Genomic DNA, 21119 nt, shown 5'->3' with positions numbered 1-21119 from the left:
CCATACATATTAGTGATGATTTGGATAAATTACTGTATAAGACTTGTTGCCACTGATATTTCATCCAGTTCTCCCGGAATTTGGCATACCTCAGCCTTTTCTCCCAGTTTACCTTGCTTAATAGATTCAAACAGGTGTAACAGAGACCCCTCCTATGACACCATTTCTGATGAGGCTGAAGTGAGCATCGACGGTAGATGGATCAACTGCAGCTCCCGTATCAGGTCTTTGCTGGATTCCAACTTCTTAAGCACATGGCTTTCACACACTGCTCATCTGCTGTAGGTCTACTACTTCTTGTCCTCACCTTGACCCAATATAAGCTTTCATTTAATAGATCTTTGGGAATCACCTTGTTGGTGCAAAAACAGAACAAAAAACCCAACACTAGTTTCTGTCAAACTGTTATCTTTGGCATTTTTCATCTATTTGACTAAAGAAATACATTTTCCAATAAAAATTGAAAGACCCTCAGAAAGCTCTTCAGAAAACTTGTAGAACTATTGTTTAAGACCAGTTTAAAAATGACAACCACATTTGGCTCACTGTGAGAAAAATGTATTGAAACGAAGAAAACCAAATATGCTGTTTGTTTCAGGGGAAACCATTTAATTAACAGACACCTAAAGATAACACAAAAATGTCTTGCAGACAAGTAATCTCACAGGCTAGCTGAGACTAATATGTTTGAAAAGTGGACTTTTCCTTTTATGCACTGGATATATCTATATATTTAAAAAAAAAAAAAAAGAAGTTGCTTTATACACTTGCTACCATTCCCCCGATACATTCCTTGATCCTCTTTTACAAATGAATACGTTTCCCTTGCCATCTTCTGACCTGGTATAAGATTTTATAAGAGTGGTAATACAGTTAATCAAAATCAGATAAAGGCTGAAATTTGTAATACTAGATACTTCCTTCAAGCTCAAATAATGCTTTATCTACTGTAGGTGAAACGTTTAGTGTTAAGTGTATAAAAATATTTGATCAAATTATTAATTACCTATTCTACACTCATCACATGTGTTTCATCAAATCCAACATTCAAAAGTAGCTCATTGTTAAAAGCTGTAGCATCAAACATACAAACCTCTGATAATTGATTGGAACAAATAATAAAAAGAAAAAGATAATAAAAAAAATAAATCTGGTAACAGATTTACAGTAATCAGCTTTCTGAAAGCATGAATATAGCTGTAAAAAGCAACAAATGTAGTTGCATAGAATCACATGATCAAAACACTATCTCAACATTTCAAAAAAAAAAAAAGTTTAAAATGAAATGGTAGAAAAAAAAAGAAAAAAAAAGCATAGTCTTTTCTGAATCAACAGTTCCTTTACATTCATTCTGTTTCACCAAAATTTGAAAGTAAAAATCATAAATGTTGCACACCCCCCTCTGCATCTCAACTTGGCCCTTCACTCATGCTGTACCTCTCTACCATCTATTATTGAAAGTGGACTGTGCACAAGGGTGCGCCAGGCAGGACAAAAAAGATAATTAAAAAAAAAAAAAAAAAAAAAAAAGGCTCCTGCCTTTTATCATATTCTTCAGTCACATTACTTCAGCTCTCCATTCAGAGTCTTTAGTGGACTTCTTGTTTTCTTTTGTTTTGTTTTCTCCATCTCAGGTTTGCGTCTCTGTCTGGGCATCAGCGCTGTGGAAAGGGACAAGAGATCAGATTTGCATACAGGTATAAACAAACACCTCATATTTTTAAAAACCAAACAAAAACCCACAACACACTGAATCAAGACATAATTCATACCGGCTTAACATGTAGATCATCTGTCCAGGATCATCTGCAAACATCCTACAATGACAAGCGAATGGCTTTAAAATATTTTTTCCATCTACTGGTTCAGAACAGGGCTTGAGGGCTAAGATCAAATAACAGCCATAGTTTAAATGGTGACATCTTTACTTTCAACCCTTGTGAGTCTACGGTCTCTTTTTTCCACAAACTTTGTCCAAGTTAGTTCAAAGACATTTCAGTGAGCAAAACATCATGAGTCATGTGAAGTCAAACTTGTTTATAATTATGGGTGTCAGTACAAATGCAGCAATCTGACTTAGTAACAACACACTGACACATGCTTAACTGCCCTTGAAAAACTCAAATTCAATTGCTGGAAATTTGAAAGAGCATTGAATTTGCTCAGCACAACTGTGCCATCTTGCACACATAACAGACCTAACTGTTCCCAGATAGGTCTGTTATCGATGTGTGTTGAATCAAAACATTATATGCAGCAGAAGAAACTGTAGCTGGGTTTTATTTGCATAGAAAACTGAGGAATTTCTGAACAAGTGTTTGTTCCAAAGCAATGCATTCAATGTAGTCCTGATAGGTTAGTTGCTCTTGACACGAAGCTCTCAATGACAGAGACACAACTTTAAATAAATAGCAGCAGTTGTCTATGGATCCTAGCTAATAAGGAGACAAGAGGATGGCCCAGCCTTAAACCAATTCAATGGGAAAAGCAGTAAAATAAATCAGGTACTTAGGTGAAGAATGACTACATTTAATTCAGATATTGTGAGAACATGTAGATACAACTTAATCACTCAAGAAATAAAAATATTTAAGACACCATAGAACAATCTCTTACCCATCCCCCCAGTGGTAAAATGCTCGATCTTGGAAGAACATGGACAGAAACAACCACAGGCTTATCAACTCCAGCCAGAAGATAACAAACAGGAGCCATAGCGATGTGAGCAGGATTTCACACAACATCCTGGAGCTCTGTGAGGATGACACACATGCATCATATATAAGTGATGATTTCAGTTTTATGAAGGTAGTGGGCACCATGTTGTTGCTAAATAACAATTAAATTATGTCTGTAGCACATACAACATACAGTCCAAAAGTCTTGAGCCTCTCCTCAAGGTATTAGATTTTGTACTCAGACTTTTTGGTAACTTTTTAAAAGTGGTCTTGAGCAATAGTTCCTCAGCCTTTCTGAAGGTCTTTCAGTGTTTTCGTTTGGACAGTGGCTGCTTTTTCACCAGTTTTTAAATTCGGTCATTGTACCTGACCATTTTCATAGGAATGTTTCTTTGTCTGTTAACCACTTCAGGCTGACCAAGAAATAATTCAAGCACCCAAGTTAAAGGATTATTAGTGTTTTATCGACACACAAGTGACACCTTGACAAAGAAGTGATTTTAAACTGTATCTTTAGGCACTTTGTTATTAGTAGCATGTCACTAAATACATAATTTGCTTCCATTTCTGCAGTCGATTCTATGGAAAATGCCCAACAATACAGTTTGAAGGTTTTTCAACTTTTTCCTCTGGAAACTGGTTGCTTTTCAACCAGTTTCTGTGAATGTATAGGATGGGGGGGGGACAAAACAAAAAACACAGACTCATGATTGGCCTTTCCAGAGCTCAGGCCTCAACATTACTGAAGCAGGGGCACCTGCACAATTTTTTCATAAGGGTGGCCAAATGTGGGCCACTAAAATATTTGGGGTGGCACACCAAAAACAGATAAGGTTGAGGAACATACAAAGTGAGACAATACGAATGACACACACACACACACACACACACACACACACACACACAAAGAGTAAAAAATGGATATGCAGGAATAAAGGACAAGTTAATTTTTCAACTGATTCTAGGGCGTCTTCCTCTCTCGTGCTCACCTTTATTATTTATTTATTACCAGCATAGGACAGTCTTGACAGGGGGAAGAGGGAGCCCACTGGGGGACCGGCAAATTTTGGGGTTTAGCCAAATATTGACCTTCAGGTTCATTAATATTGTATAGCCTGTGTGTTTTGCCCTATACATTTCATTTCCATGCATGTTTCACGTTTAATTAATTGGTTGTGGAATAGAATGTTTGACAGCCATTGACAACAAGAAGAAAAACGCATTAACTGATGTTAAATATCTGGTGCGGCTAATCTTTCATCTTTTAGAAAGCGTACGTTAAAAATAATCATTAATTATGAACAATGAAATCAAAGCTAGTTTTGCCAAACTCATCGACACTGACCGCACAAAACCTGCGCAGAGTCACATTTATTTAATGTCCACGATTATCGGTCAGCGTGACACAGACACAGATAGAGTAGCTAGCTAGCGTGGCATCTAATGTCAAGCTATAAACAGTCCCGCTAGCCATCTACCTAGACACTTTCAAGCATTTAGAGTGCATGGGTGCTTAAGCTAACCATTGCATTTGACTTTTACCTTAATGATAACGTTAGAGTAATGAGCTGTTTACGCGAGTTTCGGTGCAGAAATCGAGTTATGTTAGCTACAAGACAGGGGAAAACTAGAGCCACTGGCTTTTAGCTAACGTTTCATTTGCCACACACACCCATAGTGTTAACAGGAAAGCGTATCTATCTAAATAGGGGAATTCGTGTTTTAGGCCTCTTACCTTACTCAAGGAAAAGACTCTTGAGACAGCATTCCTTCTTTTCTAGGCTAGGGAAACATTTACCATACTTTTGTTTACAATGCTCGTCACATTACGCGTCAAGAGCAGTTCCGCTTTCAGAACCAATTACAACATCGGTTCATTAATATTGCGAAGCCGTGGTCCGCGGACGCTGATAGGTCCTGTCAGGCCTCCAAATTAAACTACATGCCGTATTTTTCTCATATTCTATTCTGGATAATGTAATTCAATTGTAAAATCATCAATACCACTAGCTTCTATATGAAGAGACAATGTTTTTTTAATTTGGGGGAAAAAACGACATATTCTGCTGTAGTGTCATTTTCGGTTTATATTTTTCATACATAAAACAGAATCATAAAATATTCCCGAAATTATTTTCTTCCACCAATTTAAAATGTACTTTAATTAACTTTAAAGGTTTTGCCAATTAATTTAACAATAGAATAAAAATAAAAACAAAAACAACAACTGACCAGCCACTTTATTAGTTACACCTGTTCAACTGCTCAAGGTAAATTTCTAATCAACCAATCACACAGCAACTACTCATACGTATTGACTTGGTCAAGCTTGCCTAAAGGTCAAATTGAGGATCAGAACGAGTAAGGAAGGTGATTTTGAACATTGTGAGGTGGCAGACAGGCTGGTCTGTTTCAAAAATTGATGGTCTCCTGGGATTTTGCTACACAACCATGTCTAGGGTTCACAAAGAACGGTCTGGAAAAGAGTTCATATTCAGTGAGGGACAAAATTTGGTACAAACAACATGACATTGGGGATCCACCCTGCCTTGTATCACATTGGTGCTGGTGGTGTAATGATGTCAGAAACGTTTTCTTGTCACACTTTGGGCCCTTTAATGGAACAATGAGTATTATTGGTGACCATCTCCATCTCTTTATGGCAAGTGAATCCATTTTCTAATAGCTTCTGCTAGCAAGATAATGTTCCATGTCAAAAATCTGGATCAATGACCATTACAAAGGGATTACTGTACTCATATGACCTCCAGCCAAACACAATCAGGGCACCTTTGCGATGTGACGGAACAGGAGACTTGCATCACGGATGTGTGTAGTCGACAAATCAGAGGCAACTTTGTGATGCTATCAAGACCAAAATCTCTGAGGAATGTTTCCAGCACCTTGTTGAATCTTTGGTTCAATTAATGCAGTCAACAGGGTTCCAACCTGGGTACTTTTAAACAGTTTCTGTTCATGGAATCAGCCTTATTCATTTCCACTTGATCATGGCTTTTTAAAAATAAATAAATAAATGTGTTTAATGTGATCATTGAAGCAAAATACATTAAAAAAAAGACACAACCACAAAGTAAGCCATACTAAAATTACTTTATTACAGCTGATTTCTGTTCAATATCCCTCTGCCCACACAATAGTAAATACAATACAAACAATATAGTAAATTTGATCTTATTTTTAATTCTGCTTATCAATATTTGTACACAATTTAAATCCACTTTTTGTACTTTACCATATCTTATGTAGTATCTTCATAATCTCTCTGACATTCAATAACAAGTTCCACCATCTATACATTTTATTATAGGTTATAAGTTGTAGTGGTAATGTGGCAAACAATACTGACATCTTCAAAGAAATGCAATATCTTTTTCAGAATTTGCCTGTCACCCCATCATCTTTTCAAGCCTTTTTACTTTGGCCACTAGACCAGAACCTTGTTGTTTTGTTTCATACATTACATGTGGTCAGCCCAATGATAGGTTACAACCATGGAGATGAAACAAATGCAGTGGTATCTGGGCTTGGCAACTAAGGTATGGCACAGTGTTGGACCATAAAAAGGATCGCTATTTTCTGTCGCTGATTCTCATTCAGTATCCTACATGCTTTCAGTCAGTAGGAGAAATATCTGAAAGTTAAAGTCAAACAAATAAAACAAAACAAAATCAAATCCAGGCTGGTGGAGAAGTCTTTCGACTGATAACAAAATCCAGGTTCCCTCACACAAAACTATCACACAAAAGTGAACAAAATGTGTCTGCATAAACAAAGTTGGCATCTATGTGAGGTCTGATTGACCTAACATTCAAACTCTTGGCTGTGGCCTATGAATATAGTAACAATCCAATAAAGATAAATACATTCTCATCTTCTTTACAACATGAATAACTCAAAAAAAAAAAAAAAAAAAAAAAAAAAAAAAAAAAAAGATGACTACAACCTGTTTTGTTACAGTAGCTGGAACTAATCAGTTGGCATAACAGAAAAAAAAAGTTTCAGGACCAAACCATATGTAACTTGATACAATGCATACTTTCTAGGCAGAATATATACATAATGAAAGTTAAAATCCCACCTAGAAAGAAAAATATCCCAGCATTTTTGTGTGTCCTCAAATATGATAGGAATAGAGCAACAAACAACATTCAGAAAGAGCCAGCATCTGAAAGGGTGGCTCTGAATCAGAGTGGAATGGAGACAAATGGTCAAATGTGTGCAGTGACAGAGAACTAACTCCGCAGTGGCAATACTCAGAGATGGTGACTAAACGAGTGGTATTTAAAGATGATAGTAAAGGCAATTTGTCAGTGTACACAAACCAAGCGTAACATTGAGATATGTCCACACAACTTAACACCTAAACTCTGAGCGTGAAAGGTTTACACATGTCACTGTAGTCTGTCAGTTTTTAGAAATTATTTTCTTAAAATGTGGCTTTACATTTAAAATTCCTGCAATTAAAAAAAAAAAAAACCATACACACGCATACACACACATAAATTCCAGCTTTGTGAGGAGGAGCAGTCACTTTTGCCAACTCCAGAGAATTATCTTTAAAGTGTTTTATATTCTCAGTGTCAAAATGCCAAGTCTCACTTGAATGGAGAGGCTGTTAAAAGGTAAAATGGGAACATACTTCTCCAGCGATACCTCATTAACTACGAACTGGAGAGAGAGAAAGAGAGGAAGAATGCAGACATGGACATAATTCAGAGGAGGAAAGGAAGTGTTTTTTGCCACATATATTTCGCACTTGGCTTGTGTTTTTTGTGCAACTGTGCACTGACCAAGTTTTACATGCTACAACGTCAAAATGCAAGCGTGTGCTCGATTCAGTCACCCAAGTTTTGGGGTTCAATGACTTGGTGTAACATTATTAACTTAGCACCTTTTAAATTATTAGTGTTGCTTACTTGGGCCCAGTGTTTTCATATTTAGTTGTGCCAAGCCTGCTGTTATGGTCATGACAATTAACCCTAACTTCCTGCCTGCCATAATAAACTCTCCAGTTTACTCACATCACTTCATAGAAACTCTAGTCAAAACATACGCACACACAACAAAAAAGCACCATCCTCACATATTCTATTCACTTGGAATTTAACATAAACACAACTGTGAGCAACAACAGCCATAGCTTCACTGACTGGCAATCTCCTTAGTTACAATTGTATTGGGTGTAGTTGTACTCTGTACTTGGGAAATTGCTCTAAAGAAAAAAAGAAAATGGATCACAGCACATCTAAGTCTGACTCCTAAACTTAACATGCGTACCAATGATCACTCACCAGGTGCTTTGTGAAAAGAAGTCAACTATTAAATTTCACACACATTTAGTTATATAAAGTGCTTTGAACAAGGCAGCAGTTTTAAAAGGCACTAATAAAAATAAACAGATGTATATTAGGATTCTTTATGAAGGCCAATAAGTCACAATTCCTTCTGAGAACATGTACAGTGACACTCTCTGTAACGCAGGGGTTTCCCCCTCAAGTACCATGTGAAGGCATGAAAACTGGTTGCAGATATGCACCAGTAATGTTCTGTTTCTCGACATACATAGGACTTAAACCAACTGTACTGAATCTGAGGAAAATGTCTGAAAACCTGCTAAAATAGGCTAAACAAAAGAAGCTAACACTGATAAGAAATGGATGAAGGAAACTTAAACTATAAAGATCTGAGACTAATTTCAGTTATCATAGGTTAAAAAGGCACTGTAGGATAGTTGTAGCATATGTGTGAAACAGTTAAGACTAGATTATTTGGCTCTGAATCTGTAATGTTTCATTTTGGTAGAGGAAATAAAACTAAGATAAGAGGAATCGAAGTCATCATGATGACCATTACAGCAGGCTGGCATCACAAGCATCTTCCACTCTGCTGCGTTTGTAACCACCATCAAACAATTGCCCAGTGTATATCTGAATACGAATGGGGAGAGTGAAGGGAGGTCCTGAATAAAATCAGTTCTGTGATTGTTTGATACATTTAAAAAAGGACAAAGTTAACACATGTCAAAGGCTTTTAACAGTGTTTCATGTGCAAAATGAGAGCAATGGCTGTGAGTAGCACAAACTTATGTTTTTTTTTGTTTGTTTATTTATTTATTTTTTTAAATCCTCCTTAGGAGAGAACTGTAACTAACACAAATGAAAGTAACATATTGACACTCAAACTGCTTATGTAACATAAATTTTAAGGATCTGTATGTGTGCCGATAAACTGCCGTGAGGGCGGGCTGTGCTTTTTCCAGCCCTTTTGACCTGAGCAACATTTATTTCATCACACATCCACATCTGTACATGGGAGAAATGGTAAATGGTGGGGTAGTGTCTGAGAGAGACAGAGCAGTAGAGCTCTGCCTTGATGTGTTTTTAGATTCCCCGCAATTGGATTCTTGACTCCATGGCTGATGAGGGATCTATGTGTAGGAGAGGTGGGACCCGTTAGATATTTGAGAGGTCACACTGGTGCTCCTGCTCATTCCCTGCTCACTGTGCCCTCCCGAGGGTGTCCTTCCCATCCCCTGGGGGCTGTTCTGAATACCACTAGTGCGTGCGCCCAGAACTCCAGCTGATGGGTGGCCCCATGGTGTCGAATCCCCTCCTCCCTGTATGCCCTGTCCCCAGCCATGCTGCATAGATGCCCCTCCTGGACTAGAGTGATATCGATGGTAACTGCCTTGGTGACTGAACCCTGCACCTGAGCTGCTGCTGCCCCAGTGTGCACCTTGAGAGCTTCCAGATGGGTGCTGCTGCTGATGTTGACACCAACTTACTTGAGCCCCGGGAAAGTTATTGCCCATGGCCTCTGGAGAGATGTTTGATAGCACCATGTTGCTAAAGCCCAGGCGCATACTCTCAGAGTCAAAAGCCTCAACTTCTCTGGCTTGGCGTTCCAGCACGCTCTGGATTCGCTCTGAGCATTCATTCTGCAAGGACTGCATCTCTTCCTCAATCTATAGAAGAAAAGGAGGAAAAAATGAAATTCATATTAAACTGGTCACAATATTGTTATGGCTTAAAAACATAACAACTAAAGTAATGTTCAGGACTCTTAAAATACCAGGACACTCTCTACTATACCATAGTTCCCCCCCTTTTTTAACCTGTTTAAAAGGTATATAGTAAACATGTACACAGTGGACATTATTGGTTTCCCTTTCTTTCATTTTAATCATGTTGCAGCTCGTATGGCTGGACAAATGAACTCTTTTATCATTATAATGACGAGAAGGCCACTGACCTCATGTAAATCCCATCACTACTTCACCCACATTGCATGTAAATCAAACTGGAATAACTGAAGGTAGGAGCATTTTGTCCCTTTACATCCAAACTCTGAGACTAAGTAGCTTAAGAAAATATAAATGTAAATCTTAACGTGAACATAATTTATGGTGGAGAACCTTTGTTTCCAGCAGGGCCCTTCGGAGTGACACCCTCTGCTCCAGATCTTTCTTTTCACGCTCATGTTGGGCATCTGTCTGCATCTTGATCTTGCTCTGGTAGGCGTTGAGAAGCTCCAGCTCTTGCTGTAGCTGCATTCGTAGGGCTTGGCACTGAGCCTCCTGAGTCTCGTCCAGACGAAGCTAACACCAGAGAGGAGATCACATTCAGGATCCAAGCAGTAAAACATATACTCAACTATTACTGATGTGGCCATATCCTCTACAGGTAAGAGACTAACAGTCTTACAGTTTTACCAGACTCACCGCCTGAGTAGAAAGCATTTCATTGATAGAGTGGTCATACTGCTCGGCCAAAATGGCAAGTTTGCGGTGCTGCTCTTGCTTCAGCCGTTTAAGGACAGCTTTGTGCTCTGACTTTGGTGTCGTCTCCAGCAGATGGTTCCTCAGTGCTTTGTACTGCCTAGTCTGGATCTTGCATGTGTCCTGGAACTGCTTCTTGATCTGTAGCTCTTTGGACTAGATTGTAGAGAAAGGAGTAAATACTTTATGCACTATACTTCACAACTAAAAAAACCCCATTAATATATACATTAAGTCTACAGATAACAGGTAGCATGCTTTAAAGTGAGGAAGTTCAACCTGAAAACAAAGCGCTACATTAAAGTAACTCTGGGTTACGGTCTATTCAGTTTGTTTTTTTTAAATTAAAAAGGTATATCAAGAAGTATAAGCTGGGCACTCCTGATTCTGAGGCTGACATTTTATTCCAGAATCTGTGCATCTGTTTTTCAGCTAGTCCTGACCCAAGCATGATGAAGTATAATTCAAATAGTGCCTAGACAAGCACTTTTACTAAAGTCAGTGTCTGAATATTTAATATACACCCATGCTCAGAAACTTTTCCTGACCTTGAGACTCTTGGGTTGCTGGCGAACCTCCATAGCATGTTTGCGTCTGAGTTCTCTCTCCCTTCGCTTGTTGTACTCCTGCTGATTGGTAAGCTCCGTCTGGTGCTGTAGTCGGATCAGCTCAGCCCTCGTCTTTTGGATATTGTTAAGCTGGCGGAACTCCAACTCTTGCATGGACTCATGGTGCCGGAGAAGCATAGCATGTTCCAAGTCCTTCTGGGTTTGACGCTTGCTTAGCTCCTAATGATGTCCAAATAGAGATAAACAACAGTGACAAGATAAAATTACTTCCAGAACAACAGACCAATTTTAGTTTGTGGATTACTTAATATTTGTAACATGCTGTTCAACAGTATAGTGGTAGAGAAAGGTACAGACCTCTCGCAATAGATCCTTTTCGATTCTGTGGCGAGTAGTCAAAATCCTCCTTTTGAACCTGCGGCATTCTAGTTCCAGATACTGCCTCTGTCTGCGCTGTAAATTGGCCTCTTCTTCTGCTTGATAGTTTTGGAAGTTCTCCTTCTGTTTTGACAACCACTCCTGCTTTTCTTTCTTGGGAGTTGACTGGTTTTCATTCAATTCCTAAAGTAATAATAGATTGAAGGTCACTACCAAAACTTAATTTATACTAATTAATGTTTACTAACTGCTAGTTTAAAAAGCAAAAAGAAATCTATATGTATTTGTGCGTCTGTAACATCAACGGCACCATAACAATAAAATGTAAATAAATCTGCCTGCCTCTTTAAGTTGCTCCTTGCGAAGTTTGTATTCCCGTTTCTGGTTTTCAAGAAAACTGTTGAGCTCTTTTTTCTGTTGACTCTGGATGTGTTGCTGAAACTTCTTTTCATCATTGCTAAAGGTTTTTGCCTGATAAAGAAACAAATATAATCAGTTTTCTCTATGCACAATAACAGTGAGTGAATGGTAACATTTAATGATCAATTAGAAGCTGAAAGCATACATCTTTCTCCATGGATGCCTGGTGTTTCTTTATCAGTTTCTCCATCTCTTGGGCGAAGCTATTCCTCTGATTCTCCAGCTCCTTGTCCAGACGGAGTCTGTTCTCATCCATTTCAGTCTTCAGCTTGTTTTCCAGAGCCATCAGCTGTTTTTGATGCTGTCGCCTCATGCGCTTGTAGCCTAATATCTGCTCCCTTAACTCAGAATCTTGCTCATGCTCCTTAATCTGGCGAGTGAGCTAGCAAACACAAGACAAAATACTTATCATTAGACATGAAGTTTATAAAGCACACAAGTATTGCGAATAGATTTAATTGCAAGCGTGTTCAAAACACTTCTGATGATTACATGAAAAAATATATTGCTAGCCTTAAGGTAAAAGTTTCTAATAATCACAAGGACACTGGGTGAAAATATTTTTGCCTTTTTACAATCACAGAAACACCCAGCAGGTATATGCATGGTTATCTGAGATATTAAACAGTTCTTTAACAATGATGTACAAATGAAATGACAGCATCATTACCACTGAAGCTGTGCGTATTGTGGCAAAGTGTTCACGGTTTCTTCTTGGCCGTGGCGTGTGTGGAGGAGGGGACTGCCGCTCAGTTGGCTGGTTGTGAGTCTGTAAATCTTGGTTACATGTCTCTTCTCCCTAAAAGGTGCACAACAACACAGACATTGCAGGCTATTTAGAACCAATCTAAACAATACCTCCAGTGAGAATAATACTAAAAACACTCAATAATGAAAAGTGAAAAAAAGATGTCTTACTTGTTTGACATGTATGACAGAGCTGTTGGACATTACTGTGTGGTCCCCTTCAATGTCTGCCTCACTTTTGTCATCACCTGCATCTGTTAAACTATTAACAGAGCTGCTCTGCGAACTGGCACTGATTGACATACTGGGGATGGATTGGTTGCTCCCCACACTGTTCACTGTACCCGTCCTACTCACACTTGGTTCTGGCTCCTAAAAGTAAAATAAAGTAGAAAGTAACAAGATTACAACACGTCTTGTGTCAGAGGACACAATAGTATGAAAGGCAGAGAGGCAAGCAAGGAGGGGTTAACACAATTTCAAACAGACCTCCTCTTCATCTTGTGTTGTTGGGCCATTGTGGACTTCCTGAAACAAGATCTTCTTCATCTTGCGATACTGCAGATTGTCTAGCTCCCGTACTGCATCCTTTGTCCGGTTTATCAAGTCTATTAAAACCGATTCAGGTCGTTCACGCTGGACAAATGCATGCTAGAAGAGCAACAGAAAAGCCATCTTGCATTAAATTCATGAATTTTAATGTGTCTATAAGGATTCATCACAACGAATAAACAATCGGTCACAATTGTTTTTGATTGATTACCTTTAGGAGCTCCTCAGAGTTTGGCCTATCCTGGGGTAATTTCTGAAGGCAAGAATCTACAAAGTTTCGGAAATAATCCGTCCTACAGTTGTGAGAAAGAACAAAGTTTAGAATATAGAAGAACAAAATAAATAATAAATAGACATTATTCAATTTGAAAAGCAAAATATGGATCCAATTCTAAACTCACCATTCACTAGACTGCAGTGTGGGGCTGTCATTCTGTGCTATATGGTATAAGGCACTCATTGCATTCATGTTAAAGAGTGGCGGCTTCCTCTCAGCTATGAACCAAGAAACAGGTTACATTAAGAAATGCATACAAGGAAAGTGAGGGTGAAAGAAGAAAAAGCCACATTAGTCAGTAATTGAATGAACCTAATGGTGTGAGAAAAACTGCTGCTGACTGTGAGCAGTTAATTAAAGTATAAAAACAGATGTGTGAATTCTAACAATGCAACAGCAAAGGAGCTAGGACATACCTAATTCAATGCAGGTTATACCCATAGACCAAATATCCACCTTTCCGTCATATTGACCTTCATCCATAGCTAAAATTACTTCTGGGGCCATCCTGAAAAAAAAGAAAAAAGAAAAAGAAAAGAAGGCATCACAGTCACAATGCTAACTTGTAAATGATGGTTTAATATACTATATAAAAAAAATATGCAGGTGGTTTGACAAACACATTTATCCTGTGGTAACACTGGCAGTAAAAAAAACAAAACAACAACAACAACAACGACAAAAACCCCCACTTGGCTACAGTTCATTTTCCAGTGGAAGGCAGTGATGGGAAGCTGCAAATGGGCACCTGACAGCCGTCGCTGTGTGAGGGATCTGAATCTCAACAAGTAAAAATTGAGTTGGCCTCAACTTTGTTCAGGTCGACGCAGCGACACTTTATCCAGGATGTGGTGACAATATCGCTGGCCATGATTGGCCACTGGTAACTTGGCTGGTCGCAGTGTGAAAGTAGCATTAACATTAGTCTGGCAGCATTTCTTTCCATATTTAGTGAAAACTTGAATAAAACCACAGATACAAATTTTCGGGAACTCCAAGTTACATATATGCATATTGAATGGGAGATGTGAAACAAATGCAAACTGAGAAAACAGCATTGCATTTGCAGAGGACTTTCGATAAATACGAAACTCAAAAGAATTGGGATTTAGTTTTTTTTCACATATAGATGTTAATTATGTTTAATATGTGACAATGTTCTTGTAAAGAGATTGGCCATCTATTAAGAAGGAGATAGGGTATATGCAGACATATATACATAAATGATTATAGTAAGATGTTTTGAAACTTACCAATATGGAGTCCCAACAAAGGAGTTTGCAGGACAGGCGATGGAAGCAGAGCCAAAATCTGCTAGTTTTACCTGCCCTGGCTCTGTCAGCAAGATGTTTCCTGCCTTGATATCTCTGTCAAACACATGAGAGGAAATGGTTATAGCAAGATGTAGAAGACACAGTGCTTGAGGGCAAAAGCAATCTGTGCACAGCATACTCCTAAAAAACTTGAAACACTCACCGGTGAATCATGTTTTGGGAGTGAAGATAAGCCAAACCTTGAAGAGCACCATGTGTAATTGCAGCTATTTCAACTTCCTGCAGAGGTTTCTTGTGAACTGAAGAAGATGTGTCATAGGTGATCAACAAAAAGGGTGATGGGGATAAAATGGCAAATACAGGAATGTAATTTTTTCCAAAGTTTTCAACTCACCTTCTAACAAATCGGAAGCAGAGCCAAGGCAATACTCCATTACCAGCTGTAAGGAAATCAGAAGTGCTTTGTGTGAATTTATATTTGGCCCTTAAATAATTAATAAATATTAGTCTTACATCAAGATCATCATCATTAACACAATGTTGTAGAACCTCACCCATGCAGTGTGCTCTCGTAGGTAGCATCCTTTGTACTCTATGGTGTTTGGGTGTTGTATTCGTTGCAGGAATTTCACTTCTTTGATTATGTCTTGCCATTTCTGGAACAACAGTAAAACCACAAAAGGACTGTTACAGCAAGAACAAGTAGCATTCATGAGTAAACAGTTTATTAACTTAATATAGAACAGTTGAGGTTATCATACCTCACTGGATTGCTTCCCACTATATGACATCTTCTTGATGGCCACCACATCATTTGTCTGCACGTCCCGTGCCTGAATAATAAACACATTACATAAAACTGATTGTCAAGATTTTTGTGATTTAAGCTACGATGACATAAATAAGGCAATATAATAAAGGTCCTACTTGAATATAGCTTTGTTAATTAACTTTGCATTATGAAACTGTAAAGATTAAATTATATCTTTGTGCTTTGAAAAATTAACATTAAAAAGCCCCATTGTGATATTATGATACCTGAGCCAATCTGTATTAAGTCACATGCGCAACAGCTACAAGCAGACATGTTGGGGCAACATGGGAACAACATTATGGTAATCCGTTCTCTCTAAGCTGACTAACATAAGCAAAGTTTAGGCGTAATATCTGTGCAATATATGCTGTATTAAAACCTTTAAATCCATTACACGCATCTAATTGACTTGTGGGTAGGTCTGTATGCATGTGTTGTTAAATACTCACAAAATATACAGCACCAAAGCTGCCATGTCCAATTTCATGAAGATCCGTAAAGAGCTTTTCCGGGTCCTCCTTGAAGAAGAGTTCAGCAATTTCGGGGTCCTTGAGGTTCCCCGCCCGACTGTTATTGGGCATAATTAGGGGTCGGGGGCAATGCCGCTGCCGCCAGGAACTATCTGGGTCTGCGACAGCGACGTGAAAGCCCCCACTGATGACTCATCTGCAGGACAGTGGTTTCATATGTGTTCAGAACTGAAAATACAAGAAAAAAACAAGAGTAAACACACTAGCAGAGATGTATACATGCATTGCTATTCTAAATTAGAAAGCTACAGCAACACTGTATGGACAGCAGTGAAGCACAGCACACTACAAGAAAAGGAAATGTGGATGTTGTGAAGTAAGATTCACATAAACGCTACATTACTAATAATACTGAATAACACTGATTATATCATATTAGAAGGCTATATAAGAAAGAAAGCTTTTAGTTGTTCAGATGAGCAACAGACACGCCTAATATAGTGGGCATGAGAAGGCTAAACAAAGCATGAACTTAACCATGATGTCAGAAATCCTGAGGTAGCAAGAGATAAGTCTCCTGTTTCCATAGTAACCACAGCAATGAAATCAGTGGGCCATGTCCCAACAAAACTGGCCTCACACCTTCAGTGACTGGTGTGTACACAAAAAGATGTGAGGAGGATACAAAGAAGTGCCTGAGAGCTGCCTATCTCCAGCCTGAAAGTGGAAGAGAAATTGAGCACTTTCACAGTGTTAATAACTGAAGGAAAACTCAGCATTCCAGTGACGGGACGACTGGTTAAACCTGCAGGTACTTGGAAAACACATCCTCAAATGCAGCAAACAGTGTACATGCATCTTCCTAAAAGTGATTAAAGGGTTTGTTCAGCAAAAAAAAAAGTTTATTCAAAGGTTATATTTATTAGTTTATTAAAAGTATTGTTTAAAACCACTTATTCAAAGTGGTGTCATACCACACTAATGGCTTGGTTTTCCTTTGCCCTGACTTTGGAATATCCACAACAGAAACATTCATTACAATTAAAATAAATTATTTGTTGTGATTCACACCATGTGGAAAAATGACATCTGAAAAGCAGTGTGCCTTTTCATAAGTGGTCTCTTACTGGAAGCAGTCAAGTGCACCGCCTTCTCGTGAATGTAAACAAATTAAACAAACAAATAAATAGATCAAAACAACCAAAAAATAATCACAGTAGGGTGTGTAGATTAACATAATATATCAAAAGCTCAGTATAATTTTACTGGGGTTATGAGGGTTAACATGTTTAGCTTTTCATGATGCCAGCAACCAATACCAATACCAAAACTATGAAAAAAAAAACCAAGTTATTTTGTCAGTTCGTTTTTTTTAGTACGTCACCATAATTGCTCCATCATGTAGTAACACATTCACCAAAAGATACCTGGTTTGAAACCGAGTGGAGACACTAAACTTAGTTTCAGGAGTCACAAGCTAGTATAAGCCAAGCAAAGATAAATGGAGAGGTTGTGTCAGGAAGGTAATTTGGTGTAAAATTTGTGCCAAAACAAACATACCGATCCGTCTACTGTGGCGACCCCTTAAGAAATAATGGAGCAGCCAAAAGTCGCTGGCAGAGTATGTAGCGACTCTTCTGGAAGTGATGGGGGCAACAAACACCTACAAGTGTTCCAGGCTATCTTTACATGATGAAGGAGGAGGAGGATGCCCATGAGCCCAGGAAAAACTACACATGGAAGATGGCTACAACTATAGCTGCCACAATAGCGCAGGCTCTACTCACTGATATAAAAGGCAGTATGAGTATCGTGTGGAACTACTTTGTGTTATTATCCTAAATTACATTAACTTCTTCTTTTTAGAGACACCTGGCACTGCCATTGTGAAATCACTCATGCACCAAAATGTTTGCAGTGGCTAACCATCAATAAAATGTTAAAATTTTAAATAATGTTTTCCACCACCATGACAGTGATTTAAAATGACTTTATGCTATTAAAAGGTATTTTATGTCCAAGTACATCAAATTGGGTATTGAGACTCATGCAGTTCTACTGGTATTGATATCAACTACTAAATTTCAGGTTATCATGATGTCTGTGCCTTTTAAAAATACAGAAATTAATAAAAGATTATACTAAGCTCACAATGCCACGGTCAAGACTTTACTTTTCATTATCACTTTGAAACAGCTTCACTACTGTAATACTAATGTAGACTGTAAAAGATCACCGAGAAAAGTTTACTGAGTCCACTCGGCTCAGATGATCAGTTGCAAACAGATGCAGGGCTGACGCTAGAGTCACAAGACTTCTTTCCCAGCCTGGGAGAAACAGCCCCCAGTTCCAAGCAGACATCTTTTGTCTCGTAACAACACTGAACAACTCACTATACTACACAGTTGTAGCCACAGCTCTGAAATAAAGCCCCATTACCATGTGGGACTGTGCCTCTTTATTGCCATTGTTCTTCACTACATTGTTTCTCATGAATGAGCTTTGTTGTCATATCTCATGATAGCATTTTCAACTTGTGAACATGTGAGCACAAAAATGAATGATGATAACTGATACTTTCATTTAAAAAAAAAAGAAAACAAACAAACACAAACAACAAGATCAACAACAATATAAATACCCTGGTGTTCCAACTTGCACAAATGCATGCACAAGAATGCAGCAGGACAGGACAACAGAGCTGGAGGGCTGGAATTCCCAATGTATGCCCTCACTGCGCTGCATTTCCTGTTCGTGCAGCTATAGGGAGGTAGGAATGGGCCCTGTTGAGCATTTTCACTAGAGCATTTTCACTAGTGATTATCATGTTTCTTCCATGTCCTAGAAGTATTGCAGAATATGGCACGCTTTGAAGAATCCATTAAACAAATTTAAAAGTAATGGAGGTCATTTACGGGTCTTTCTGTGTGGAGTTTGCAATTTAATGTTGCCGCAAGTAAAATTCAGGCCGGGGTCTGTGTTTTCTTTTCCATGTCCCTCCGAAGTAACTTCCTCCCACCGAAAAGACACAGCTTGAGGGGATAGGTTCAATCCCAATTGTCATTGTGACTTTGAAGAATCCATTAAACAAACCTGTCCAGGGTGTACCCCGCCTAAAAGCTGGGATATGGAAAGTCATTGGATGGATGGATGGAGGTCATTTAAAACACCTCCGTTTGGCACGCCAGTCTATGGCACAACATAACACAGGGTTTACGTCTGTTTCACCCAAAAACAAACAGAAACGGCACTGTAACATTGTAGCCAGTGTATCTTTATGCCTTCAAGTATATTAAGTTAGTTGGCAACTAGGCACCAGTTACCCAAGAGGAATCAGGGCGATAGATCTGAAAACCTTTAAAATATCAAACGTTTGCCCAAACCAAGATTGGCGAGGCAAACAGCAGCGCAGCATTACCTGCTGCGTTTTTACCTGTCTCCTCCTCCTAGAGTTTCAAAACAACCGGAATTTCACAGATTATTTGGTTGGGTTTCATTAAAAGTTACCACTTTCCCACAGCAGTTTTAAGCGTTATGTTAAAAAAAAAAAAAAAACACATCAAAAAGACGGAAATATAAAGAGACAGCAGCTTGGGAGTGATTCTGCCTTGGGAGTGTGATGTCAGCTACACACACCAAACTTAACGTTAGCCAAGTTACGTGTCATATGGCGAAACAGTCCAAGCATAATTGGCGTCGTGTTTACGACGTAAACAGCTGAACATAAACACGGATAATGTGGAATTAAGCGATCTGTAAGAACTCGCTTATCAGAAAAAGCTAAATTAGCAGGCTAACATTTGTTATGTTTGCTAAGTTAGCTTAGCCAGTTAGCTGAAACTCACCCTCTTTTGACAGGCCAGGCTTCAGCGCTGTGGAGAATGTCGCTAATTCAAAACAGTTTGGGATTTGAAAAGTATCCCCTCCGTTTCATCACCAGTGAGATAACTTCGTGCGCCAAATCCTTGTGGTTCTTCACGCTGTCAGTCGATTATAACGCGCACATTTGTGAATTGTTACAGGTTAAAATCCCCACCCTTCAAGTAACTGGGGTGCCAGAGCAGTCAGATCCCACTCCCAGACAGGTCCAAAGATGGCTGCCGAGCGATCCGCTGCCGCCTCCCTTCGTGGAAATGCGTCGGGGGAAATGTGAGGGAAGTTCAAACACCTCCAGAACAGCATTAAACAAGCCGCGATAATGTCCGCCTTATCGTTGGGAAAAAAAACCTCGGGATTTAACCTCTCACGCTGGCAGACTAACCGTAGCCGTTTAGACGTGTGTATGTGCCAGGCTGTCCGTGCTCCTCATTGCAAACAGCAGTTCCGCCCTGCCTGTTGAATTTGCTGTAAACTCTCCCTGACCCATGTACATCCAGAGGCGGAGACACTGGAACATCATTAACGAACACTGGACCTGCGATCACGTTCATATTTTTATCGAAGTTACTTTTAATAATTGCACTTTTGATATTTCTGGCGTAAGATGTGAGTAGGGGGGGACTTTATAAATTTAATATGTATTTTAAATGAAAGGACTTGGTTATCGATTATGAGGAAATACAAGAACATTATAGAACTGAGACAGACTGTTAGAGAGCCCAAAGGTGGACAGTAGCTGTATTTCACAGTAGTACTGTATATTCTTGGGGCAGTGTAACAGGTTTTCCTTATTACACATTTGCCTAACAAGGGAAAGCTGTTTCGATTCCGGGAGGAGACACAACTCTCTTGGGAATTGCGTCAGGAAGGGCATCCGGCGTTAAACTCCGGCAATTCAAATATGCAAAGCTACCCGCTGTGGCGACCCCTTGTGAGTAAGGAAAGCATTGTATGCAGTTTACTGTATATTAAATTTATCTATTTGTTCATCCATTCAGAAGTGGAATACTTCTTTCCTAATAGAGGCACCATTGTTAACTTTCTGTAAGCAACAATCCATTGCTCCACATCACTTTTTGTTGCTTTTGTTTTGTTTTCTTAAATAATAAGAAAATGAAAACTAACAGAAAAATACAATAAATGAATGGATACACAAAGCCACCCAGGGGGAATGTTAACACAGACATGTAAGATAGGTTGTAGCAGTTTATCTATCACAAACGCAAGTTAACAGACAACAAGTGATCTCAAGGTAATTTCAGT

General features: G+C 38.9%; 1 protein-coding gene and 1 long non-coding RNA gene across 2 annotated transcripts; both read right to left on the bottom strand.

Annotated features, from left to right (window-relative positions):
* Positions 1-583: 583 nt before the first annotated feature.
* On the bottom strand, positions 584-4537 carry LOC116335899. Its single transcript, XR_004200678.2, has 4 exons — positions 4414-4537; positions 2617-2753; positions 1773-1817; positions 584-1661 (listed from the first exon to the last, which is right to left on the bottom strand). It is a non-coding gene; the product is annotated as an uncharacterized LOC116335899 (long non-coding RNA).
* Positions 4538-5770: 1233 nt separating this feature from the next.
* Positions 5771-20333, bottom strand: taok1a (TAO kinase 1a). The gene is made up of 20 exons (XM_031759824.2): positions 19823-20333; positions 15957-16205; positions 15455-15526; positions 15248-15349; positions 15088-15133; positions 14896-14992; positions 14673-14786; positions 13836-13927; positions 13544-13637; positions 13354-13435; positions 13080-13241; positions 12762-12962; positions 12514-12642; positions 11989-12225; positions 11766-11894; positions 11403-11606; positions 11025-11264; positions 10420-10632; positions 10114-10296; positions 5771-9663 (listed from the first exon to the last, which is right to left on the bottom strand). Exons 2-20 carry the CDS (start codon positions 16086-16088, stop codon positions 9127-9129), a joined length of 3066 nt encoding a protein of 1021 aa, XP_031615684.2. The 5' UTR covers positions 16089-16205; positions 19823-20333; the 3' UTR covers positions 5771-9126.
* Between the last annotated feature and the right edge of the window lie 786 nt (positions 20334-21119).

This window comes from Oreochromis aureus, linkage group 14 (assembly GCF_013358895.1).
Source record: "Oreochromis aureus strain Israel breed Guangdong linkage group 14, ZZ_aureus, whole genome shotgun sequence".
NCBI lineage: Eukaryota > Metazoa > Chordata > Actinopteri > Cichliformes > Cichlidae > Oreochromis > Oreochromis aureus.
The sequence above is the reverse complement of the archived record's forward strand: the minus strand, read 5'-3'. Positions and strand labels throughout refer to the sequence as shown.

Coding starts and splice junctions, on each gene's coding strand:
- taok1a (XM_031759824.2), bottom strand. CDS start 16,088: ATGCCCAATAACAGTCGGGCGGGGAACCTCAAGGACCCCGAAATTGCT. Junction 13,436..13,543: donor ACACTGCAGTCTAGTGAATG/GTGAGTTTAGAA, acceptor TCACAACTGTAG/GACGGATTATTTCCGAAACT. Junction 10,297..10,419: donor AAATGCTTTCTACTCAGGCG/GTGAGTCTGGTA, acceptor CTCTGGTGTTAG/CTTCGTCTGGACGAGACTCA.